General features: G+C 32.3%; 2 protein-coding genes across 2 annotated transcripts in view; both read right to left on the bottom strand.

Annotated features, from left to right (window-relative positions):
* The window catches only part of LOC139529076 (uncharacterized), an 87,854-nt gene that overhangs the window by 31,394 nt on the left and 29,194 nt on the right, over window positions 1-27,266 (bottom strand). Inside the window, exon 3 of the mRNA XM_071325327.1 lies at window positions 16,702-16,947. Coding sequence (XP_071181428.1) covers window positions 16,702-16,947 — 246 coding nt within the window. The remainder of the gene's footprint in view (window positions 1-16,701; window positions 16,948-27,266) is intronic.
* LOC139529080 (uncharacterized) lies at window positions 20,200-27,238 on the bottom strand. The gene is made up of 10 exons (XM_071325332.1): window positions 25,743-27,238; window positions 25,211-25,295; window positions 24,825-24,937; window positions 24,171-24,433; window positions 23,264-23,434; window positions 22,813-22,906; window positions 22,189-22,386; window positions 21,770-21,927; window positions 21,304-21,419; window positions 20,200-20,806 (listed from the first exon to the last, which is right to left on the bottom strand). Exons 1-9 carry the CDS (start codon window positions 26,107-26,109, stop codon window positions 21,393-21,395), a joined length of 1,476 nt encoding a protein of 491 aa, XP_071181433.1. The 5' UTR covers window positions 26,110-27,238; the 3' UTR covers window positions 20,200-20,806; window positions 21,304-21,392.

Below are 27,266 nucleotides of genomic sequence, written 5' to 3'. Positions count from 1 at the left end.
GTCTGACAGACATGTAGACATTGCAAGGAAACTCATATACCAAATATAGCTATCCTATTACTCATAATAAGTGAGAAATTCCCATGACAAAAAAAAAATGTAACTGAACTGAACAGAACTGTAAAAATGAGGTTCTGGACAAGGGGCATATAAAAGAGGGTGTACAGTTCTGCCACTGGATTATATTAGTAATACCTAATTGTATCCTATAGACTTTCATTGCAGTAAAGACAAAACTCTTATCTACCTTTTACATGTAATATGTTTTAATGTATAGGAAAAATATTATTCTGATCAAGTCATGAACCTTATAAACATGGATGATGCTAAATGCTTCCTGATTTTGTATCTAAATGATCATTACAGTATTATGTTGTGCCATAACTTTCTATCCACTGCTTATTTTTATAGTCTTAAAATATAAGTCTGTTTCTACAAAGTTGGACTAGCTTTGTATTTATAAATCACAATTTCTAGTGGATATGACATGTTAAAGTGATATGCCACTGTCTTAGGTTAGGGGTAGGGTTTTGTGCTGGTTATCAGATCTTGCTGATCATGTTTTTGGTTTAAAGTGTCTGTTGTATATCTATTATGATTATTATCATACAAGGCAAAAAAAAAAAAGTTAAAATCATCATTAAAAGACAATAACTCAACAAAATAGTTGTCAGACAAATTACTCCATTAGTCTTATTTGAAGATCTTGTCTTGAGGATCATTTTTGCTTATTCAAGTTTCATCTATTTAAGATATGAAGCAATTAACACCAAAACTAGTTAAATAAGTCATCAAAGGGCAATAACTTTATTAAGGAGTCGTTAAATGATTTTAATTGTGTTGACTTGTTTGTAGAACTTGTTTTGCTTATCATGTTTACAATTTAAATGTATTGCCTATCAATTATAGTTTTCATGATTACCATGATTACCATGATTACCATGATTACCATGATTACAGGCAAAAAAATTATGAAATGTTTAATTTGTCATTTTAGGGCAATAGTTCCTAGAAATAATCATTTGCCAGTTTTGATCTATATGGACTATTGGTAGCTCAACCTTTTGAACATTTGATCCCAAAACAGATTTTCTCTATTAGTATTTATAAAGGTTATAAATTTAATATATCTGTAGAAACCTGCATTTTACTCCCATGTTCATTTTTTTAGCTAAGTTGGCAGGCTTATCATTGGACATTTTTTGTTACCAGATATAACCTATTGATGATTGTGACGAAATATCATGAATATGCTTAAATTTGGCAAAAAGGTTTTAAAGGTGATTTTTTTGTGAAAGATGACAGCTAGCATTGACAGGAAACAACAAAGATTCAAGAGGAACACAAAGTGATAAGAAAAGCTCACTTGGACCTTTCAGTCAAATAAGCTTAGAACTGGTAAAAATTGTCATGAAAGGGCTATAACTCTAATAAGGAGTCAACTCACAATTTCAATTATGCAAATTGCCAACTTATTGATCAATTTTTCAACTTCAAGCTTCTCTCTGTCTGTCATAGTTACACTTCAAGATAATACATGTGTGTAATAGACAAATGCAAAGATGTAAAGAAATGGTAAACCAGATGCTCCCCAGGGTGCAGCTTTATACGACCACAGAGGTCAGCCCTGAACAGTTTGGGCAAGCATGAATCAACATTCAAGCTTGATACAGCTCTGAATTTGGATTATGATTAAATAGTTGACACAGCAAATGTGTCTGACACAAAATGAATGTGGTCTAATGAACTTATGAATTTATTTTTTTGCTTTTGAGCAATAATACACTACTAGGCTGTTATTATTAATCCCCTCAAAAGAAAAATATTTGAAGAAAAACATAGAAAAATTCTTCTAAATTTGTGAAATCTGAAATGAGAAAATTTTTACTGCATCCCCCCACAAATTCTTATTTACCCCTCCCCCTTTCCCCTATTCCAAAAATAATCTTTATTCAAATTTCTGATGGAGTTGGCAACAATAACTACTCATTTAAATACACCATAAAATATTAAAATATAAAATGACACAGTCATGGTAAAAATTAATATTAATAAGTGATCATGTTAATTGTTAATAGTACCCCATACAGAAAAAAATTATCACTAGGCCAACTGCATTGCTCAACTGGCCATCAGTTGAGCAAACAGTTGAGGGCCAGTTGAGGGCTAGCTGGATTTTTGCCATGCAAATTAGGTAGCCCTCAACTATCAATGCTCAACTTTATGCAAATTAGTTGAGCAACATTGAGAAAATATCATAGTTGAGGGCTAGGTGTCCAACAGTTGAGCAATAGAGTTGAGGGCTACCTGGCCAACAGTTGAGGACCAGGTCATTAAAAGTTGAGGGCTAGGTGGCCAATAGATGAGGGCCAGGTCATTAAAAGTTGAGGGCAAGGTCTTAAAAAGTTGAGCATTATGTGGTAATTGCAAACTGATGACTACACATTGTAGAAAAAATAAATTTAAATTGTGTATTTTTATAGCCAAAATACTGCTGAAAGATCTTAACTCACAACATACTACATGAATGCTTTATCCTTGCTTTTTAGAAGTTATCTAGCAAATAAAAATAGATCTCTAGTTTATACCAAATTTATTATATTAGAATATTCTTATTTTATTAGTAATACTTTCTAAAACAAATTGTCTTTTAATAATAAAATAAACATGTCTCCTGTCTTACACATTTTAATTGACAATATATAAATTAATGCATAAATATATTGTCTCGTTTTTTTCTTCACTCTTTAAAGTTTATAAAGAAAACACTTTAAATATCACTATTTTGAACTAAAAGACCATCATGACCATAATTATACACTTATTCAAAATGGTGGAAATCAAATCTAATCCAATGTACTTACCATGCTTACCAAAACATGTTTCCAGAAATATGTGTTAAACATCAATCTTCCTAAATCCAAGAGTCATGTCATCAGAAGAATACACTGCACTTTTCAATGTCAATACAGTTATTTGTAACTTTTTTTATCTACATTCATTGTAAAATTCATATTCTATTCATGATAGCTAGAAGACATCTTTGCTTGCCATGTGCATGCTCAAACCCAGTTCAAATTTTAAATGTTTGAGGTTCTTTTGGGTATTGTAACAGTGTGATCACTTTGAGATTTGCCCCTAATAATAACTGTTAATTACCTAAATCTTGAATATTTGATATATCTTATAATAAAAGAAATACTGTTTGTTTTTTATCTTTATGTCAAAGATTTAGTTAAGTTAAAATACAGAAAAACGTATAAAATTGAAAACATGTGCTTCCCTTAATTTTGCCTCAAACTTTGTGTACATTTATAATAATACTTCCTGTCCATTTGCACTAAAGACAGATCAAACAGATGTGCCGCACATAACATTTATATCACCAGGTCATATTTCCAATTGCTCAACTTTTGCTCAACTATAAAAAAAAAAATCAAAGTCTGAAAGCTCAACTTTTCCTCAACTTCAAAAATTTCAAAGTCTGAATGCTCAACTTTTGCTCAACTACAAAAATTTCAAAGTCTGAAAGCTCAACCTTTGCTCAACTATATGAAAACCAAAGATCAATTGCTCAACTTTTCCTCAACTTAATCAGTTGAGGGCCAGTTGAGCGACATCTATCCAACATGCAGTGCTTGGCCAGGTTTGAGTTGAGCTAAGATGCTCAACACCTAGCCCTCAACTATTTTGCTTAAAACAGCTAGCTCTCAACTGTCCGCCACATGGCCATCAACTGGCCCTCAACTTTTTTTTCTGTAGGGGAGATTGTAACTTCTAAAAATGTATTTACAGCTACACATCTGAAGACAATCATCATTTCTTAACCCTTTAACGTTCAGCGATTTTTACCTTTTCTACCCGAATAAAGGATATCTGTTTTCAATCAATTGCACATTTCGATAAAAAGCTTACTCAAAAGACAAATGACTCATCTGATAGATAATTGACCAAGGTTTCAGGAAAACTTAATTTAAGGAAAATAATTCTTACGTTGGTCACGTGATATCTCTCAAAAGTCATGTGACATGCTGAATTAAAAGTGACAAAAATGTACAATTCAAGCGGAAAAGTGGTTGTACAGACATTTAGTGACAAAAATAGAACATAGTTTTAGTGTTAAATTAATGCATGAAGACTTTTGGAAACGTTTTCGGTGAAAACTTTATACAGAAAGATGCAAAACCTGCCTGATTGGTATAAATATCAATACTTGAAACACAGAAAAATAGTGGATTTTTTGAGAATTTTTGTCAAAGTCAAATAAATGGCCCAAGTTTATGTTAAGGGGGTTCGCGGGTCTAAATCATTTATATAGGATTTCTCTATATTTTTCTATAAATGAACTTTATCTTATAGTTAATAGAAAAATTAAATAAAAAAGTGGGGTCACCGTTCATTTTCGATCACAATCTGCATTCGAAAGAAGCATACGTTTTTGTAAAAGTGTTTTTTTTCTGTTGAGGCCTAAAAAAAAAAGATATGTGTTTCCGGTAACATCATTTTGAAAAATAGGGTCGGTAGGTCGGAATTCTTTTTTTTTTTTTTTTTTTGACATCGTAAATGAAATCCGGAAAATTATCATGTTTTTTCCAAGTCCGGATCTGTAATTAGTTTCAAAAACCGGAAGTGTGCCATTTGCAATATTTTTGAAGCACGTGCTGTGCAAATTTCTTGGATTTTAACCTATTTGGAATACCTTTTGACATTAATAAAATGTTTTACTGGCTTTCTATGCAAGAGGAAGCAAGAGAGAAAAAATATTATGTCATCTATCAGAAGCCTGTGTCAAAAACAGGGTCGGTTGATAAATTTTTTTTTTTTTTTTTTGGAAGATCCAATAAAAAAGTTAGGGTCGGGGCTAAAAAACAGGGTCGGTCGGGTTACCGGAAACACGGATCTTTTTTTTCTCGGCCTGAAGTAATAGGAGAAATAAAGTTAATATCGAAATAAAAAAAGGAAATTTATTACAGAACTCGCTCAAATTTTACAATAATTTAGTTTAAGTACAGCTTATATGGAAATTATATTAAACTAGAGGCTCTAAAGAGCCTGTGTCGCTCACCTTGGTATATGTGAATATTAAACAAAGGAAGCAGATGGATTCATGACAAAATTGTGTTTAGGTGATGGTGATGTGTTTGTACATCTTACTTTACTGAACATTCTTGCTCCTTACAATTATCTCTATCTATAATGATCTTGGCCCAGTAGTTTCAGTGGAAAATGTTAGTAAAAATTTACAAATTTTATGAAAATTGTTAAAAATTGACTATAAAGGACAATAACTTCTTAGGGGGTCAACTGACCATTTTTGTCATGCGTGACTTATCTTTAGGTCTTACTTTGCTGTACATTATTGCTGTTTACAGTTTATCTCTATCTATAATAATATTTCAAGATAATAACAAAAAACGTCAAAATTTTCTTAAAATTACCAATTATGGGGCAGCAACCCAACAACCGGTTGTCGGATCCATCTGAAAATTTGAGGGCTGATAGATCTTGACATGATAAACAATTTCACTCCGTCAGATTTGCTCTAAATGCTTTGATTTTTGAGTTATAAGCCAAAAACTGCATTTTACCCCTATGTCCTATATTTAGCCGTGGCAGCCATCTTGGTTGGATGGCCGGGTCACCGGACACATTTTTTAAACTACATACCACAAAGATGATTGTAGCCAAGTTTGGATTAATTTAGCCCAGTAGTTTCAGAGAAGAAGATTTTTGTAAAAGATTACTAAAATTTACGAAAAATGGTTAAAAATTGACTATAAAGGGCAATAACTCCTTAAGGGGTCAACTGACCATTTCGGTCATGTTGACTTATTTGTAAATCTTACTTTGCTGAACATTATTGCTGTTTACAGTTTATCTCTATCTATAATAATATTCAAGATAATAACCAAAAACAGCAAAATTTCCATAAAATTACAAATTCAGGGGCAGCAACCCATCAACGGGTTGTCCGATTCATCTGAAAATTTCAGGGCAGATAGATCTTGACCTGATAAACAATTTTACCCCAGTCAGATTTGCTCTAAATGCTTTGATTTTTTAGTTATAAGCCAAAAACTGCATTTTACCCCTATGTCCTATATTTAGCCGTGGCAGCCATCTTGGTTGGATGGCCGGGTCACCGGACACATTTTTTAAACTACATACCCCAAAGATGATTGTGGCCAAGTTTGGATTAATTTAGCCCAGTAGTTTCAGAGGAGAAGATTTTTGTAAAAGTTAACGACGACGGACGCAGGACGACGACGGACGACGGACGCAGGACGCAGGACGCAAAGTGATGGGAAAAGCTCACTTGGCCCTTCCGGCCAGGTGAGCTAATAAAAATATAGGTCACCGATGAGTTAAAGAAGATATTTCAATTTTAAAGCCAAAAAATGGCATTTTTCCACCAAAGGGAGATAATTTGGAACTTTTTCAATGATGTATACATTTTAAAAGTCATCTTGGGCCAACACGAATTGATTGTTTTGAATGATTTTTGTACCATATGATAAAATAACAACTACAAAAGGTAATAAATAAAATTTGTAATGAAAAACAAATGTTTATTTTTTTTCTGAAATTTTTATACCCTCGAGCCTCCTTAAACATGTACTATTCACAACTGCTTACAGAATGAGCCTTTAGGAAAGAATTTTGAGTAAATATTGAATGAAAATCTGGTATTATTGAGTGCCCAGGCTAAGAATGTATCAAAAACAGAGAGAGGGGAGAAAAAAGGGGGGTAAATTTCTCTTTTTAGATGTAATCATGTTTTTCAGTTGTCTTAATTGAAATTGAAAGTAAAGTTAAGTTAAGTTTCATTTAATATAGGAATGTATTTTTTCACCCTCCGGCAGTGAGGTTTGAACACGCGATCATTCGGGTGTCAGACTGTGCATCTTACCACTGAGCCACAGAAACCATTGGAAAACAAATGAAATTTTAGCATATAAGTCACCTTCTCTGTAAGACTAGAAATTAATTTTGGGAGAACATAATTCAACTTCTTTTTCTAAAGAAGCTAGTTTTTGAAAATTATTATTTTTTCAAGCAAATATGTAAGAAAGTTATTCAGAAATGTTCGTTTTTTCGTCGATATGTCACTATTTCTATATCTTAGCGATACGATATCCAACATCCTCATAACCAGACACTAAAGAAACAAAGATTTGTTATTGCTATTCCGACTTGGCTAACAATTTTTAACACATTTTAGATGTTCTCATCTCTTTTGCTATAAAAACTGACAAAACAAAACATGAAAATTCCTTGTAATTTGAGTTTTGTTTCAGTGTTAATACTCTATGAATCAGTTTTTGTGTATGTGTATGGGTTTTACTTACAGTTTTGATAGTATTCTTGTAAATGATCACGGCACAGTTATCAAAATTGTCATTTTAAAACAAAAAACAGCAACAATTTGTCTTGTGACATTTTGTGAAAATATTCTATTTAAAAATAAAAATAAAACAGTTTTCCCCAAAAATATTCTTGTCAATATATATATAGGGCAAATTGACATAATGCAGTGCATGTTGTTGGTTTCAGACACAAAAATTCAAGTTGGTGGTATTCTGATCATTAATTTGAGCCCACAAACACATATGTACGTCAAAAATTGACAACGATACCAAACTTCATGCAAACTACTCCTCCACAAATTTAGCTTATCGGTCAGAATGACCGATAGGAACATTAAAGGGTTAATACATAATTTTCAAACAGTGTAAAGGAGGTAATCAAACATATATATTACAGTATTCTTTATATTTTAATTGAATTATCTCCCTTATACTGCTTTTGACTTGTCTAAATTGTCCTATAACCAGACAAACCCTTGTTTCCCCCTTTTTTGCACTCTATTACTGCATGACTTGAGCCATAACCCCCATAACCATCCCTTTGTAGAATGGAAACTTGTGGTATAATTTTAGAGAGATTTATACACTTAAACACAAGTAATTGACTGAAAACTGCAAAAATGCTTATTTAGACCCCTTTTTTTGGCCCTTCATTCCTAAACCTTTGGTACAATAACCCCCAAAATCATTCCCGAACTTCCTTTAGCGGTTATAAACATTGTATTAACAATTTTATTGATTTCTTTTTACTAAAACTAAAGTTATTTTCCAGAAACCATCTGTCTTTGGACGACGCTGACCATGTTGACAATGACGACTACAGGGTTCTTATTTCAATGTGTATGATGGTTTTCAAAATAATATCCAAACTAGCATTCTCCATTCTCTTCTGTTTCTAAAGAATTTCCAATCACAATTCAATTAGGTGATAAAAATAAAGACTTTGACTTATGCTCAGAATATTCCCGAAAATAATCAGTTTTTATACGACCGCAAAATTTGAAAAATTTTCGTCGTATATTGCTATCACGTTGGCGTCGTCCGAAAACTTTTAGTTTTCGCACTCTAACTTAAGTAAAAGTGAATAGAAATCTATGAAATTTTAACACAAGGTTTATGACCAAAAAAGGAAGGTTGGGATTGATTTTGGGAGTTTTGATCCCATCATTTTAGGAATTAGGGGCCAAAAAGGGCCCAAATAAGCTTTTTCTTGTTTTTTGCACAGTTACTTTAGTAAAAGTAAATAGAAATCTATGAAATTTTGACACAAGGTTTATGACCACAAACGGAAGGTTGGGATTGATTTTGGGAGTTTTGGTTCTAACAGTTTAGAAATTAGGGGCCAAAAAGGGGTCCAAATAAGCATTTTTCTTGGTTTTTGCACTTAAGTATAAGTAAATAGAAATCTATGAAATTTAAACACAAGGTTTATGACCATAAAAGGAAGGTTGGTATTGATTTTGGGAGTGTTGGTCCTAACAGTTTAGGAATAAGGGGCCCAAAGGGTCTGAAATTGAATTTTGTTTGATTTCATCAAAAATTGAATAATTGGGGTTCTTTGATATGCCGAATCTAACTGTATATGTAGATTCTTAATTTTTGGTCCCGTTTTCAAATTGGTCTACAATAAGGTCCAAAGGGTCCAAAATTAAACTTAGTTTGATTTTGACAAAAATTAAATGCTTGGGGTTCTTTGATATGCTGAATCCAAACATGTACTTAGATTTTTGATTAAGGGCCTAGTTTTCAAGTTGGTCCAAATCAGGATCTAAAATTATTATATTAAGTAATTGTGCAATAGCAAGAAATTTTCAATTGCACAGTACTCAGCAATAACAAGAAATCTTCAATTGCACAGTATTGTGCAATAGCAAGAAATTTTCAATTGCACAGAATTGCGCAATAGCAAGAAATCTTCATTGCACAGTATTGCGCAATAGCAAGAAATATCTAATTGCACAATATTGTGCAATAGCAAGAAATTTCAATTGGAGTTATCTTTCTCTGTTCAGAATAGGTAGTTGAATCAACTTAAATCATTGTTTTATACAATATACAATGTATATTCACTTTTACTACCAACTGATAAATTAAAACAATCTTTACCATTCAGTGATAACAAGCACTTTTTTACATTTTAATATTTTATGATGTATTTGAATGAGTAATTATTGTTGCAAACTCCATTAGAAATTTGAATTGAGATCAGCTTTGGAATAAAGGATAGGGGGATGTGAAAAAAAAATTTGGGGGGGGGGGGGAGTTCAATTTTTCTCATTTGAAATTTCATAAATAAAAAGAAAATTTCTTCAAATATTTTTTTGAGAGGATTAATATTCAACAGCATACTAAGTGAATTGCTCAAAGGCAAAACAAAAATGTTAAGTTCATTATAGACCACATTCATTCTGTGTCAGAAACCTATGCTGTGTCAACTATTTAATCACAATCCAAATTTAGAGCTGAATCCAGCTTGAATGTTGAGTCCATACTTGCCCCAACTATTCAGGGTTCAACCTCTGCGGTCGTATAAAGCTGCGCCCTGCGGAGCATCTGGTTTTTTTACTATTTTAAGGAATTTTCTAGGTCAAAGGACCATAACTCTGAACAAAATCATCAGACCAGAACAAAATTCTAACTTGATCTGTAACTTATCATGATAAAAAAATACATTAAACATCAAATCAGTATCTTCAAGCATGAAGAACAAAAGTGTGAAAAACTGATTCACACAACTGACAGATGGACAGACAGACAAATTGTGTGCAAACTTAAAATCCCCTAGAGGATTTCCTTGCATTGGTAGGGGACTATCAAAAACATGCTATTTAACAACTCTTAGACCCCATTCACACTAGCAATTTTTTTTATCGATCTAATCTGAATCGATCTAAATAAAACCAGTAAGCGTTCACATTATCTTTAATCATAACGATCTCTATCGGTCTAATAAGAACCACTGCATTCACACTACAATTAACTAGAGGCTGTGCTGCTCACCTTGGTCTTTGTGAATATTAAACAAAGGAAGAGGATGGATTCATGACAAAATTGTGTTTTGGTGATGGTGATGTGTTTGTATATCTTACTTTACTGAACATTCTTGCTGCTTAAAATTATCTCTATCTATAAAGAACTTTGCCCAGTAGTTTCAGTGGAAAATGTTAGAAAAATTTACAAATTTTATAAAAATTGTTAAAAATTGACAAAGGACAATAACTCCTTAGGGGCTCAATTGACCATTTCAGTCATTTGACTTATTTGTAAATCTTACTTTGCTGAACATTATTGCTGTTTACAATTTTTCTCTATCTATAATAATATTCAAGATAATAACCAAAAACAGCAAAATTTCCTTAAAACTAACTATTCAGGGTCAGCAACCCAACAATGGGTTGTCTGATTCATCCAAAAATTTCAGAGCAGATAAATCTTGACCTGATAAACAATTTTACCTTTGATAGATTTGCTCTAAATGCTTTGGTTTTTATGTTTTAAGCCAAAAACTGCATTTTACCACTATGTTCTATTTTTAGCCATGGCGGCCATCTTGATTTGATGGCCGGGTCATCAGACTCATTTTTCAAACTACATACCCGAAAGATGATTGTGGCACCCGAAAGATGATTGTGGCCAAGTTTGGATTAATTTAGCCCAGTAGTTTCAGAGAAGAAGATTTTTGTAAAAGATAACTAAGATTTACGAAAAAAGGTTAAAAATTGACTATAAAGGGCAATAACTCCTAAAGAGGTCAACTGACCATTTCGGTCATGTAGAATTATTTGTAAATTTTACTTTGCTGAACATTATTGCTGTTTACAGTTTATCTCTATCTATAATAATATTCAAGATAATACATGTAATAACCAAAACAGCAAAATGTCCTTCAAATTACCAATTTAGGGGCAGCAACCCAACAACGGGTTGTCCAATTCATCTGAAAATTAAGAGGCAGATTGATCTTGACCTGATAAATAATTTTACCGCATGTCAGATTTGCCCTTATTGCTTTGGTTTTTGAGTTATAAGCCAAAAACTGCATTTTACCCCTATGTTCTATTTTTAACCATGGCGACCATCTTGGATGGTTGGTCGGGTCACCGGACATATTTTTAAAACTAGATACCCTAATGATGATTGTGGCCAAGTTTGGTTTAATTTGGCCCAGTTGTTTCAGAGGAGAAGATTTTTGTAAAAGTTAACGACGCCGGACGACGGACGCCAAGTGATGGGAAAAGCTCACTTGGCCCTTTGGGCCAGGTGAGCTAAAAACGCAATCGATCTAACCTTTTTGTCCGTAAAACTGTAAACAGTGTGTAATTTGGCTCTCAATAATGACGACTTCAGTATGTATATTAATGAAATTTATCCTGTTGAACTTACTTTAAATAAAGCTAATACTAACAATGACCACTGCCCTTTTCTCGATCTTGATATCTATATCACTAATGGAAAGCTGAATACTAAAATTTATGATAAAAGGGATGATTTTTCATTTCCTATCGTTAATTATCCGTTTTTAGATGGTGAAGTTCCCTTGTCACCATCTTACGGTGTTTATATATCTCAACTTGTACGATTCGCTTGTGTATGTAACAATGTTTTAGATTTTAACGAGAGAAATTTATGTATTACTGAAAAATTATTACACCAGGGTTTTCGATATCACAAACTAGTCAAAACATTTACTAAATTTTATCATCGGTATAAAGACATTATTCGTAAATATAGCTCTACATGCAGACTTTTAATACGTTCAGGTATTTCACATCCAATTTTTTATGGTAATATTCTTTATAAAGCACAAAGGTGTCAGTATTCACCTCAGAAACTTACAAAACCTTTGAATAGACTTATTAAGAAGGGATATAATTACGATACTGTTGTCAAGTCATTAAAGATTGCATATTTTGGCGTTAATATTGAGTCATTGATAAGGTCTTTGCATCGGAACTAAACACATTTATTCTAAAAACAGTTGTTGGCATGACACGGGTTATGTTCTTCTCATATATGTTATGATGGTATGATACTAAACCCCTAACGGGAAGGATTGTGCCTGATGTTCATATGATGAAATCATAATCTTTCAGTCAGTTTAGTTGAAGTCTGGAGCTGGCATGTCAGTTAACTGCTAGTAGTTTGTTGTTATTTATGTATTATTGTCATTTTGTTTATTTTCTTTGGTTACATCTTCTGACATCAGACTCGGATTTCTCTTGAACTGAATTTTAATGTGCGTATTGTTATGCGTTTACTTTACTACATTGGTTAGAGGTATAGGGGGAGGGTTGAGATCTCACAAACATGTTTAACCCCGCCGCATTTTTGCGCCTGTCCCAAGTCAGGAGCCTCTGGCCTTTGTTAGTCTTGTATTATTTTAATTTTAGTTTCTTGTGTACAATTTGGAAATTAGTATGGCGTTCATTATCACTGGACTAGTATATATTTGTTTAGGGGCCAGCTGAAGGACGCCTCCGGGTGCGGGAATTTCTCGCTACATTGAAGACCTGTTGGTGACCCTCTGCTGTTGTTTTTTATTTGGGCGGGTTGTTGTCTCTTTGACACATTCCCCATTTCCATTCTCAATTTTATTTGTATATAAATAGAAATGATTTATCAAATTCGTGTCATGATACACTGATACACACACTTTGGGAAAAATTTGGATAAAGTTATTGTTTCTCTTGAATCACAATTTAAAATTTTGATACTGGTGATATTACAGTTTTCCGTTTAATATTGAAAAACATATAACTGTAGCAACGAAGTTACAACACGATGTCGGAAATACTACGTTTCCTACAAAGAAAAGAAATCAACAGAAGAAAAGAAGACACAGATTATGCAAATCTATGCTACGGCAAAGACAACATGTTTTCAGTTTGTTTTAAAGGTCTTTTAACAGAGAAATATGGGTTAAACAACGAAATTCTGAGATAGTTTTGCCACTACACATGCGCATACGTTATTTTCGATTCATTTGTACTAGTTTAAACCGATCTATGCATTCACATCTAAAGTAAGATCGGTTTACTTTAGATTGATTCAAACTTAACTACCTCTTTTGGTGTTTTAGTTTAGACCGATTGAAGATCAATTCAATGCGTTCACATTAGCCCTTAAACCGATCTAAGGTGAACCGGTCTAGTTTAAATTGATAACAAGAATGTGTCCAAAGTACACGGATGCCCCACTATATCCTTTTGCATGTTCCATGGACTGTGAAATAGGGTAATAATCTAATTTGGCATTACAATTAGAAAGATTATACTATAGGGAACATATGTACTTAGTTTCAAGTTGATGGGACTTCAATTTCATCAAAAACTACCTCGACCAAAAAGTTTAACCTGAAACTCCCACTTTCATTTTCTATGTTCAGTGGACCGTGAAATTGAAGTCAAAAGTCTAATTTGGCTTTAAAATTAGAAAGATCATATCATAAGCAACAAGTGTACTAAGTTTCAAATTGATTGGACTTCAGCTTCATCAAAAACTACCTTGACCAAAAAATTTAACCTGAACGGACGCACAGACGGATGAACGAACGAACGGAGCCACAGACCAGAAAACATAATGCCCCTCTACTATTGTAGGTGGGGCATATAAATGTCCTAGTGTGAATGGGTTCTGAAACATGTTAAAACTAGATACATGCGTCAAAGTGACATGAATTGCCGTCTCTAAATGATGAAAAATCTGCAATTTCAACAACACATGTGGACAGTACATTGACCTATAATGGTTTACTTTTTTTAAATTGTTATTTGGATGAAGAGTTGTCTCATTGGAACTCACACCACATCTTCCTATATCTACAAACATGATGGTAGTCTAACATATAATATAAAAATCAGCTCAAAATCTTGAAGCATATATAGACAAGAGTGCACACGCTGAAATGTCTCGCCTTCTATACTAATCATTGATTTTATGTTGATAGTCCTAAGTATAAAGCTAAGCTTTATTACAACTGTCACATAAACTTAACATTAACCAAGATAACTAAACAAAGACCAATGAACCTTGAAAAAGAGGTCCAGGTCAGATGAACCATGCCAGGCAGACAGGTACAGCTAACAATGCTTCTATACAACATATATAGTTGACACATTACTTATAGTTTAAGAAAAATAGACCAAAACACAAAAACTTAACACTGTGCAATGAACCGTGAAAATGAGGTCACGGTCAAATAAAACCTGCTCGACTGACATAAAGATCATAAAATATTTCCATACACCAAATATAGATGACCTATGGCATATAGCATTAGATAAAAAGACCAAAACTCAAAAACTTAACTTTGACCACTGAACCATGAAAATGAGGTCAAGGTCACATGACATCTGCCCGCTAGACATGTACACTTAACAATCATTCCATACAACAAATATCGTAGACCTATTGCATATGGTATGAGAAAAATAGACCAAAACACAAAAATTTAACTATAACCACTGAACCATGAACATGAGGTCAAGGTCAGATGACACCTGCCAGTTGGACATGTACACCTTACAGTCCTTCCATACACCGAATATACTAGCCCTATTGCTTATAGTATCTGAGATATGGACTTGACCACCAAAACTTAACCTTGTTCACTGATCCATGAAATGAGGTGGAGGTCAAGTGAAAACTGTCTGACAGACACGAGGACCTTGCAAGGTACGCACATATCAAATATAGTTATCCTATTACTTATAATAAGAGAGAATTCAACATTACAAAAAATTTGAACTTTTTTTTCAAGTGGTCACTGAACCATGAAAATGAGGTCAAGGACATTGGACATGTGACTGACGGCAAACTTTGTAACATGAAGCATCTATATACAAAGTATGAAGCATCCAGGTCTTCCACCTTCTAAAATATAAAGCTTTTAAGAAGTAAGCTAACGCCGCCACCGTAGCCGCCGCCGCCGCTGCCGCCGGATCACTATCCCTATGTCGAGCTTTCTGCAACAAAAGTTGCAGGCTCGACAAAAAATGTCTGAAAAAAGGATTTCAGCAATTTTCAAAGTTGTAAACCCTTAATTTGGCAAAGATTAGGGGAGCAGAAAGAAACTTAAACTTGATCTGTAACTCATCATGGTTAGCTCATCTACCAAAATTCAGCCCAATATCTGAAAGCATTTAGAAACTAGAGGCTCTAAAGAGCCTGTGTCGCTCACCTTGGTATGTGAATTAAACAAAGGAAGCAGGCAGTTCATGACAAAATTATGTTTAGGTGATTGTGATATGTTTGTACATCTTACTTTACTGAACATTCTTGCTGCTTACAATTATCTCTATCTATAATGTCCCAGTAGTTTCAGTGGAAAATGTTAGTAAAAATTTACAAATTTTATGAAAATTGTTAAAAATTGATTATAAAGGACAATAACTTCTTAGGGGGTCAATTGACCATTTTCGTCATTTTGACTTATTTTCGAGTCTTAAATTGCTGTACATTATTGCTATTTACAGTTTATCTCTATCTATAATAATATTCAAGATAATAACCCAAAACAGCAAAATTTCCTTAAAATTACCAATTTAGGGGCAGCAACCTAACAATTGGTTGTCTGATGCAATTGTCAATTTCAGGGCAGATAGATCTTGACCTGATAAACAATTTTACCCCATGTCAGATTTGCTCTAAATGCTTTAATTGGTTTTTGAGTTATAAGTCAAAAACTGCATTTTACCCCTATGTTCTATTTTTAGCCATGGCGGCCATCTTGGTTGGTTGGCCGGGTCAAAAAACACAATTTTTAAACTAGATACATCAATGATGATTGTGGCCAAATTTGGTTTAATTTGGCCCAGTAGTTTTAGAGGAGAAGATTTTTGTAAAAGTTAACGACGACGGACGACCGAGGACGACGACAGACGACGGACGACGGACGCCAAGTGATGAGAAAAGCTCACTTGGCCTTTTAGGCCAGGTGAGCTAAAAAAGGTCTGTATAACTGTGATTTTCCAAATTTTATCAAAGTCCAAAGCCTGAAAATACAGTAAAAATAAGCTGAGCGGAACGAAAACTTAGACATGATCTATACTCATCATGAGTAAAACACAAACCAAAAATCAGCCAAAATATCTGAAAGTGTTTAGAAAACAAGTCTGTTACTGTATTACTGTGATTTTCAACAATTTAGCAAAGTCCATAGCCCGTAATTTCTGCAAAAATAATTGCAGCTGAAGGAACAAAACTCACATGATAAAAATTGTCCCAATATCTGAAAGTGTTTAGAAAAAAAGTCAGTTTAATGGTTTGTTGTAGAATGACGTAAAAATATATTATTAACCTACTACACAAAATGTATCAACAAATATTCACAAACCTTTTGAAGGAAATAACAATGTCCACTGGTGCTGATTTATTCTGTTGATCCTTTGAAGTTCTCTCAGTTTGCCACTACTTTTGTTGAGAGTTTCTTGTAAGCAGTCAGGATGGAACTCTGTATCAAACTTGAGTCGAACTGCACGTTGAGAGATTTTTAGTATAAGAAGACTTATCTTTATATAATTTGATTCTTCACTGGGTATTTCTGTTGCCATGGTATCAAGTAAATGAGTAGTTGATGAATCTGAAAATGATCATAATGATAGAACTTTAGCAAAGACTTACATGTATATTAATATATTCTCCACAAGTTTTATATCATTATGTATATGTCATAGACTCTTTGACTTTGCATCATATTATTTCATTGCATTAGTATCCCTAACTGGTCATTGTCCTCTTAAATTATTTCAATCCTAAAACCAAATAATTCGGTTTCCTTAACATGTGGAAACTGTTAAACCATACTCCCTTTTCCATATAAAACCAATTTTTTGGCCTTTAATTCCTAAACGTTTGGGGCAAATTACCCAAATCTCTTACCAAGTTTTCACATTTAGATATGGAACCTTGTAGTACAATTCCAAAGAGATCCATACACTTGCTCACAAGTTATTGTCCAGAAACCAGGGTTGGCAAAGTATTACCCGCCCGGGAATTCCTGGATGGGAAAACCCGGGTTTTCCTGGGCTGGGCAATACTCCCAGAAATGTGGAATACTGCATGGGCATAACTCTGCAATATGATTTTTTAAGCTTATTTTAGCACAAAATAGTAAAGTCTTGATGTAGTTTCATAGTATTACTGCTAAATATATACTTGATATACAGATAACCATTGGCAGTCATTTCTAAAAGAATGAAAAATTCTGTTTCATTCCCTTCTATGAAGACAGAAAACAAGATTTGCACATTTAAGGAAACTTTTTTAATTACCAAACATTGTTTCAATAATCCATACTTTGAAAAAAATATTAATTGCATTGTTTAGGTGAATTATTATTTTCAAATGTTATACATTCATATTGCTCAATAAACATCCTAATGGGTCATGCTATTAACTCTTATATAATTGAAAGGGCTGATTATTTTTGTTACATAAACAAATCTGCATTCTAATCTGAATAATTACATATTAATTAGTGACAGTACATATGGACCATAATTTGGTATTCAGCCTTTGGTTTCTTTTGGTATCCTTTTTTTATAAGTTCTAAAACTTTAACTTTTATTCTGTGTGTTGTGTTGGTGTTTAGAATAGTATTAATGGAACAATTGAGTTTTTCAAGAAAAAATTAATACATTTTGATTCACCGTTTACGTGACAGGAAACCAAACAGGAAACCAATCTTTATTTTCTTTATTTTGCACAATATTTTTCAAAAGACATAAATGAACACCATTACTAGTGTTATATACTTGCTTAATTCAAGTTAATATTTAAAATCTATTTTCAATGTTAAATTAAAGTTTTTTTTAAACGCGACAGGAAACCATAAGAAACCGAAAGCATTTTTTAAGTTTTATTTTATTGCAAAATCTGCTTAAAATAATCTGAACAGTATACTTTTTCTTAAAATCCATCTTTAATGTAACAGTATTATAAAACTCCTAAATATGTGCTTGTTTTGAAAACAATTAGTACAATTTATTCAGAAATTTCCATTTTTTCTTCATTGATACAGGATACCATAATCTGATAATCGTTGTATCTTGATGTTTTAGCCAAAAAAATGTATTTATATTTGGTTTTGAAATTCCAGTTATATACAATTTATTCCAAATCATTGGCAATGTAAAATTCTTTAAATCCAGTAAAGAAAATTTTTTTTAACTTGGAATTAAAATCTTTAAAATAGGCACCATGTGATATTTGTGACCTGTACACCATCTTACATGGTTTCCACATTTTAACCTACTTTAGTGGGCTAAAATCAATAAAGTACTTCCTTTCAAGTCATGCATGGTAAAAGTTTACTTCTCCTTTGACAAGTTTATTTTGTTTCTGATAAGTGTTTGCAGAACATGAATAAAAAAAATTAATTAAAAATTGTGATAAAGATACCAACTTTGTACATTTCAAGTGTAACGGTATATTAACATGTATTTTTTATTAAATCATATTAATTCACCTAAAATATCCAGTAATAATTACTGCTGAAGTAAAATCAATCCAACGAGCATTGGTACAATGATAAGAGACATAATTTCGATTAAATTTTCCAAGGACTCTTTACATCGTTATCGGGAAGCGTGTTCTAACGTCTGTCAAATCTGAAATCGATTTTGTCAAGTCATTGGGCATTTTTTTTCACACAGGATTGTATGTTACATTATGCACATAGGATAAATAAAAGACCCACGGCACCATCTCTTTGAAAATTGTATTTTCCTCTTTTAAACAAGACGAAACAAGTCTACAGATTATGTTTGCTAACATCCCGTTGGAAACAAAAACAATGTTTAGACCTAGTATTTCGTATATCCGGCCGTAAGGGCGTGATCACATGTTAGTCACATGTTTCACGTATGACCGGAAATAATTAGACAAACAGTTTTTATTAAAACTAGAGGCTCTAAAGAGCCTGTGTCGCTCACCTTGGTATATGTGAATTAAACAAAGGAAGCAGGCAGTTCATGACAAAATTATGTTTAGGTGATTGTGATATGTTTGTACATCTTACTTTACTGAACATTCTTGCTGCTTACAATTATCTCTATCTATAATGAACTTGTCCGTGTAGTTTCAGTGGAAAATGTTAGTAAAAATTTACAAATTTTATGAAAATTGTTAAAAATTGATTATAAAGGACAATAACTTCTTAGGGGGTCAATTGACCATTTTGGTCATTATGACTTATTTGTAAATCTTACTTTGCTGAACATTATTGCTGTTTACAGTTTATCTCTATCTATAATAATATTCAAGATAATAACCCAAAACAGCAAAATTTCCTTAAAATTACCAATTTAGCCCTACTGAAAAAGTAATTGGGATTCCAGTGGGATACCACTGGGATTCACTGGAATCCCACTGAGAAAAAAAAATCCAGTGGAATTCAACTGGGATGTATTGGTGAGTCAGTGGAATTCCAGTGGGAAAATTATTTCAACGGGATCCCAGTGGAATTGTCACTGGGTTATTAAGGTATTTCCAGTGGAATTTTGTACTTTGTCATTCTAAAATATCCCACTGGAATAAGGATATGTGTATTTTAATAATTCCAGTGGAATGTTGGACTTAGAGAATTTTTAGTAGATAAAATATCCCACTGAATTTGAACTTAATTGAATGATCCTGGTCAAATTTGAGATATTATTTAATCCCAGCAGTTATAATATATTAAGTGAAGATTTAATTAAGATAACTAATAAATTGTTTTTTAAACCTCAATACCTTAAAATAAGTTATTTCAGGAGTACAAAATATATTTTAGTGCATGATAAAACACTTTTACTCTCATGTATCAACATTTACATATTATATAGTACATCAATTTCATATACAAAAACAAAGACAGAATTTCAGAAAATAGATAAACAGCTATGGAAGAAAAAGTTTTTTTCTTCTTTTCAAATTCATGTAATTAGTTATGTTCTAAAGTATTGGGAGGAATACTGATGAATGATTCCCCATTGTAAATCTCCATCAGAACACACTTCTTTAGAAGTTTTTTTCCTGAAATAACAATGTTTTCATTAAATCGTTCTATTTTCTCAATATGACTGCAAACAGATTGATCAAGATATTTTTTCAAGGTACAGTTGTTGATTTGTGTTCTGGCAAAGTCTCCAAGATTGAATGGAACTGAGACACATTCTTTAATTATCACATAAATATGGTTGTTATATTCCAAAAAGCATAAAATAATCCCTTTCTTCGTCATATCATTGTGAGTAGAGCAGCAAGCACTATCATTTCTTGTTTTTGCATCCTGGTAATCTTTGCAGTAGAATATAGTTCCACCAAACTGCAACCTATTGAACTGCCTTACACCATTATCCCTCATTTCTCTCGACAATAACAGATAATGAGGACTTTGTCTAGGTAGGTTTGTTTTCTTTCCTAAACTTAAAATTTCCTTTTCTGTGTTTTTGTCATCTCTACAAAAACAAAACATATATTAAGTTGCTGCTATTGGCATGACTTATTCAATTTTTTTACATTAAATACTTTATAATAGTGAATTTATTCAGATTAATTAAATACATTCCAAGATCATGCATTCAATGTGTAACTAATGTTACATTGCTTCCTAAGTATATATCTTTTTTATGTAGTGTATAGTTTTATGACACATGTGAAATGAATTCCTATATTGCCATACCTGTTTCCATCTCAATTCTTTCAGTATAAAAATAAAACTTAAAACCTGTCTGGCCACTCCTATGTATCAAAAACACTTGGTAAAAAAATTACATGAATGATTGATATATTAATCAAAATAGAACATTACCAACATGGTGTGGACTCCATATTTCTGTAAATTTAAATTTTGTTATTTTCTATTTCAAAACAGTTAAGCTTAATTTTATATAAGCTTTTAAAATACAAGGCCTAATTCCATAAAAATTCATTACATCAGTCAACAAAAACTTACTGTATGAATCTAGAAGACAGTTTTTTGAAGAGTTGCTTTGATGTTATCTCCTCTTCATCTACAAATGTTTTCACAGCACTTGCAAGTTCCTATGTCATACATATGGCAAAGCTGACCTGAAAAAAATAATATAAAACAATAAATATACTATCATCTTTAAATTAGCTTACAGTATTCTTATTCGACAACTCATAGTATTGGAATATTTTGAATGTCATTTAGTACTATTAATAATAATATATCATATATGCATATCTGTACACACATGTAAGTAATACAACTTATATTACAAATGCAATCTTGGTTTGGACCGTGGCCCCAATTATTGAGTCACAATTGTGACCTCTGGATGTTTTGTTTTATTGTAATGTATTTTGTTTGTGTCTCTTGTTTGACTACTCCAATTTGCTTTCATTTTTTAATGTGAGGTCAGCAATTAAATTAACAAATGTCATAAGTTATTTACCTGTTTATTAATGTGAGAAGTGCCATGTATCATGCGTTTAAGAAAAGAGTTCATAGACTCAAACCCAAAGCATGAATACCCATACAAAGGTCCATACATTCTGACATAAGTAGGTAAATGTCTAACAAGATGGAGGTTCATGGTCTGTGTAAAATCTCCTGAAAAATTAAAATACAAATGCTCAAGATAAAATTTTATTTTTACAGGAAACGTATTAAGTATTTGTATTTCTTTTAATATACAAACTACCAAATGAAAAAAGTACTTCTAACCTCTTTGAGTAATCAAAATGTATCTGCAACTATTTCTTTTGCAATACATATAAAAGGAGGTTGTTTTGATAGTCAAACCCACATACATAACTGGTAAAACGTAATTGAGTACTATTTTTTCCATTATTATTTTGTATAATAAATTACCATATATCTTGGGATAGATTTTGCAGAAATCTATGAGACAACTCTCTGCATAATCAACATCTATCTTCTTTAAATCATCTCTGACCAAAGTTGAAATCCCTGACACCAACAAAATGAAATGCAAGTATGGTTCTGGTGCCAATAAGTTTTCCAAGACTGGTACAGAAAAGTGCAACAGCCATTCTCTCATTTCTGAAGCTGAAAAAGTAAAACAATACATTAATAATGTAATTATACAAAACCTCAATTTCAGTATTTATTTAGTTAAAAAAAACTTATATTGTCATCAAAATGTGTTTAAGGTGGTATTTAACACTAAAGGGGGAAACTCTTTAAAAAAATCAGCTCAACGTTTTAATCACATATACTAAAAAATTAGTATTAGAAAAGAGAAATCAAGCTTCTCAATGATATAAGTCAGTGTTTGTCAAACTGCTATATATCCTATGGAATCTTTCGCATAAACCGTGTGGTTCAAATTCTCAATTCTTATAATTTTTGTCAGCAGGTCAAAGTAAATATTTTTTTTAAATTTTATGAAAATTATAAACGAGCTAAATTTATTTAAGTGAGGTGTTGGGTACCACTTTAATACAAACATTTACATAAAATGTGTTACCTTACCTTTCCAGTGTTTATGATCATGTAGTGTTCTCTGTCTACGTGAGAAAAAGTCAGGAATTTTTATTCCTAAAAGCCTTCTGTCAAGCAACTCGATCTAAAAAAAAAAGTTGTTTCATGATAAACCATGGTTTATATAAAATTTTATAATTCCAGTTGTCAACTCTTGTTATCTACAAACTATATATATATGTACATGTTTATCATGAAATATTTCTGTGTCAGTTAGAATGCAATACTGGAGTACATATAAATAAAACTTTTGACTAGTTATCATATGAGGATCCAGTGGGGGACCCTTACTTGGGACAAATTTGGTTGATTATATAGGGAAACACTGAATCATGACTGGAACCGGCCCTCCCTTAATTAGGTCTTAGGTCAGTGAGTGGGTCCCCTTTATAAAAAGTTCTGGATCAGCCATTGTTAACAAAATCTACTGTTAAATAAGTACCTTATCTCCAATAAAAAATGTTTTGTCTTTGTTTTTGCTGTTAAACCATAGTGTCATCATTGCTTTTGTTACTCCCAGGAGTACACAATGCATCCAATCTATGACAAGACTCCTTGGCATATCCAAATAGGGTAACAGCATAAGTGGAGAAGCACCTTTGATTCCATGCACCTGAAATATAAAATGTATATCTTTGAGTTAAAAAAATTTACATTTAATTAATCCCCTTCCAAGTTGGATAGTACTCGAGGTTTATAAATACTCGGTCTGTCAGTTATCCTTGATTTTTTAATGGATTATATTTGGAAAAGCTTTAACCAAACAATATTTTTGGTTAAAGCTATTTTTCGTAAATTGTGCTATGATCTTTTCTGTGATAATATTTCATATCAAGAGACTCGAACGAGAAGGTAAATTATCGCTAGGAACTAAGGGTGTACACACCATTGTCAATGTAAACATTCATGACTTCATAAGCAAAATAGCAATACACAGAAAATCATTGGTCATCTCAACTTGATTATTTTTCTCACTTTCGACGTACTGGCTCAAGTGAGAAAATCATCTATAAATCTTTAATAATGAAAGCTAAGAATATGTGTAAGATTTGTGCAGATCAGACAATATTGTGAAGGTTATTGCCCTTGAAAACAGAGAATTTTGCGATTAAAAAAAATTACCGTCAGTATATAGAGGACTTATATATTTCTTAGTCTCAAATTGCTTGTGAGGTATGTTTGAAGATAATTTATCCTCAAAACATACCATTTCAGGTTTAATGAGTATGACCTCTGTTGTTTTTTTTTCTAACCAAAATACAAATTGGATAGGAATAGGAAGTTATTTACTTGTAAATTTATTAAAACAAAACCAAAAGAGATCGGATGTAATGATACAAAAACTCTACCTCATTCCCTTCCAATGCAGCTTTTCTGGCGTCAGTTACCATCGAAGTATGTGTCCTTAATTGTACTAATTCTTTGAAAGGGAAATAGCGTAACATCGCCTGTCCAGGACGGGACTTGCCTTCATCAAGGCAAACACTACATCCAAACTTCCCATTGAATTGCTTCATATTGGCAACTATTGCACGAGCTGGTAAGTCTAACGAGGCCATTAGTAGCTGTGCCTTAACCAAGAGTGCTCCTTCATCAGTCTGAACTGTTATTCCTGTGACAAAATGATATTTTGAAATATTATTTTCTTCATAATCTTTTAAGGTCACGAATGAATCATCAATTATATATACAATAAAAGCCATAAGGATAAGCTGTAGATGACAAACACAGGAAACAGGAACTACGGTTAATATAAATTCCAAGAAACAGTCACAATAGTTCTTCTTTTAAATATAAAAAAGTTGTAAGAAGGGGTCTAAAGAATATTGAGTTAATCATTTGTACTTAACAGATAGACCTAAATTCAACATAAGCTTTAGCCAACCAAATGGAGGCTAACAACAGAATTTCTAGTTTAGTACTAAACTTTCATAAGTTTCCTAGCATTTTATTGATATCTTATGACTTAACATGGTTTAAATGAATGTATTTAAGTTTCATACCTTTGTCGTTTAAAGAATTCAACGTCTTCATCAAGGGTGATAAATATGTTATCATGTTCGGTTTCTCAGAATGACAATGCAGGAAACATGGTATAAGGTACTTTCTTGAGTATCTGTAAAACAAATTAAAGTTTAAGTAATTATATACATGTAGTTTTACACTGTTTATTGTAACTATATGCTGACCCCCCCCCCCCCCTCCCCCCCAAAAAAAACCAACTTATAAACCCACTATATGTAATCATTCTTAACTTGTTAGCTTATAGACAAGATTTTTCTTTTTCTAAAAAGTGTTGTTCAATTTAACTCTTTTTACCAAATTGTGCAACAAAGATGTAGCCTCTAATACATGTAATCATAGCAGTTATTTAATTTCTTTCAAATACCTGAGTTTCACTGGAAGCTCGTTCACTGCCAAATAAACAGGCCATAAACTGCCTTTTTTTGAAGACTTGAATATTGAAACACTGTCTGGAAATAAATTAAAAAACTTCTATGTATTGTATTTCAATAAATGATAAAATAAGAAAATACTGTACATATACATAATATTTTGTACATCCTTTGGTCATTAAGAATCTATTATATTCAAAACTACATTTAAAGTGAAGTTCCACTCCTGCCAAAGGTGTAAACTAAAAACATACTTTGAGTGTAGATGAATTACTGTTCTCTTTTACTAGGATAATTATCTACATGTATTTATTACATGTACTGATACATATATGACACCATATATGTGTGTTTTAAATCGACCCTTTCACTTAAATTTGTCTTTGAACACATGTACAGAGTAAATACTTGTACATGATTTGAAATATGATGCTTTAGAACCTCTACATAGAAATTTAAAGTACATGTGTACTAGCTATATAGCTTTTGTATATATATAATTTAAAAGAAGAATAATATATAAACCTGTGTTTAGAGTCAAAGTCAGATTCATATCTGCACCATTATGCTTTGGAAGCATTTTTTGGTAATATTGCCCTTGAATGACATCTGTTAAATCAGTACCAGCTTCTTCCGCTTTCCTTTTTTGCTTCTTCACAGCATTTACAAAATTGTCATCTTCAATAGAAAAATATATATTTATCAAATTATGCGTGTTATGTATTAAAAGGACAATATACATACATATACATGTATGAGCATGCATCAATGTGTTTTTTACTACATGTATATAAATTAAATAATTAACAATGTCTATATAATAAGCTGAGAAGCAGCAAGTACCAATTTTTATAAAGATCACTCGAACAGGGATGGAACCCATTATAAACATATAAAAGTACAGTTTACCAAAAAAATATTTTTGTATGGATCCAAATTTATGTAAATCTTATTAATTACCTTGAAAAAATCTTTTCAATTGTTCTGCCATATCTAAATCATAAAATTCCAATGTTTTTGCTTGATTTCTTTGGCATGTTTCCCTGTCACATGCCCTCTTGTCAGGGAGTGACTGCTGACAATTCTCACAGTAAAAATGCTGTTTCGGTTCTTTGTAATTTAGACACTTCTTGAGTGTCTCTTTCAATTGGTACACTGATTTTGGCAATTTGCAATTTGGTGGCAACAGTGCTGAGAGAAGCTGTAAAAGTTCATCAAAGCCTTCCTTTGACAAAGAGTTCTTAGTAACATAAAGCATTATTAAAACATAAGCTTTATATTGTGAAAACTTGCATCCATCATACAAAGGATTGTCAATTTTATTTCTTAAAGAATTTTCAACATCAGAATGTTCATCAACTGATGAAGCAGCCATTTCTGATGCATATTCATCACTATCAGATGTATTCTGAGAGTCTGAGACATCTATGTCAGACGCTGAGCTATTAATATCTTCCTCTGATGAAGTTATTAAACTGCTGAAACTAGATCCATCACTATTCATTTCTGTCAAACTCAAACTGCTGTCATTTTGTATCTGTTGATCACAATCATTAATCTCTGTATCTTGGTCATAATTTCCATCAAACACGGATTCCTCGGATGAGCTTAAATCACTGTCACAGTCAGACTGTAAAGACGAGGTTTCTATTTCTGTTTGCACTAATAAGCGGGGGGTACTGCCACTGGCACAGCTACTGTTGTCGGCTTGTCCAGTCTTGTCACTTTTCGGTTTATCGGGTGTAATTTTATGATATTTTGCATTCCTTTTTGAAAATCCGTGAAACATAGAACTTCTGTAACGTTTCTTTTTAGGAGTCTGAAACTCTTCATCTGAGGTTGAGCTCATTGTTGCTGCTTTTTAGTTCAAACACTATGGAACTATAAAAATTGCGAAACGAAATATCCGAACTTCCACATTCTCTGTATATTCCAATGACAGGCCAATAAATAGAATTTTAAAGAATTCTTAACATGATTTTTTTTATAACTTGTGAATACAAATAGATACAATGTAATTATCAGTCACACCATCTTTTTTATTTTCTT

Source organism: Mytilus edulis, chromosome 6 (assembly GCF_963676685.1).
Source record: "Mytilus edulis chromosome 6, xbMytEdul2.2, whole genome shotgun sequence".
In the NCBI taxonomy this organism is placed as follows: Eukaryota; Metazoa; Mollusca; class Bivalvia; order Mytilida; family Mytilidae; genus Mytilus; species Mytilus edulis.
This window is presented reverse-complemented; position numbering and strand designations above follow the sequence as displayed.

Bases quoted from the DNA above. Each gene is read 5' to 3' on its own strand.
- LOC139529080 (XM_071325332.1), bottom strand. From the start codon at position 26,109: ATGTTTATAATGGGTTCCATCCCTGTTCGAGTGATCTTTATAAAAATT. The intron at 24,434-24,824 runs GTATGAAACTTA...ATTTTGTCACAG, and splicing joins GAATTCTTTAAACGACAAAG to GAATAACAGTTCAGACTGAT. The intron at 23,435-24,170 runs GTAGAGTTTTTG...TTTATATTTCAG, and splicing joins CTGCATTGGAAGGGAATGAG to GTGCATGGAATCAAAGGTGC.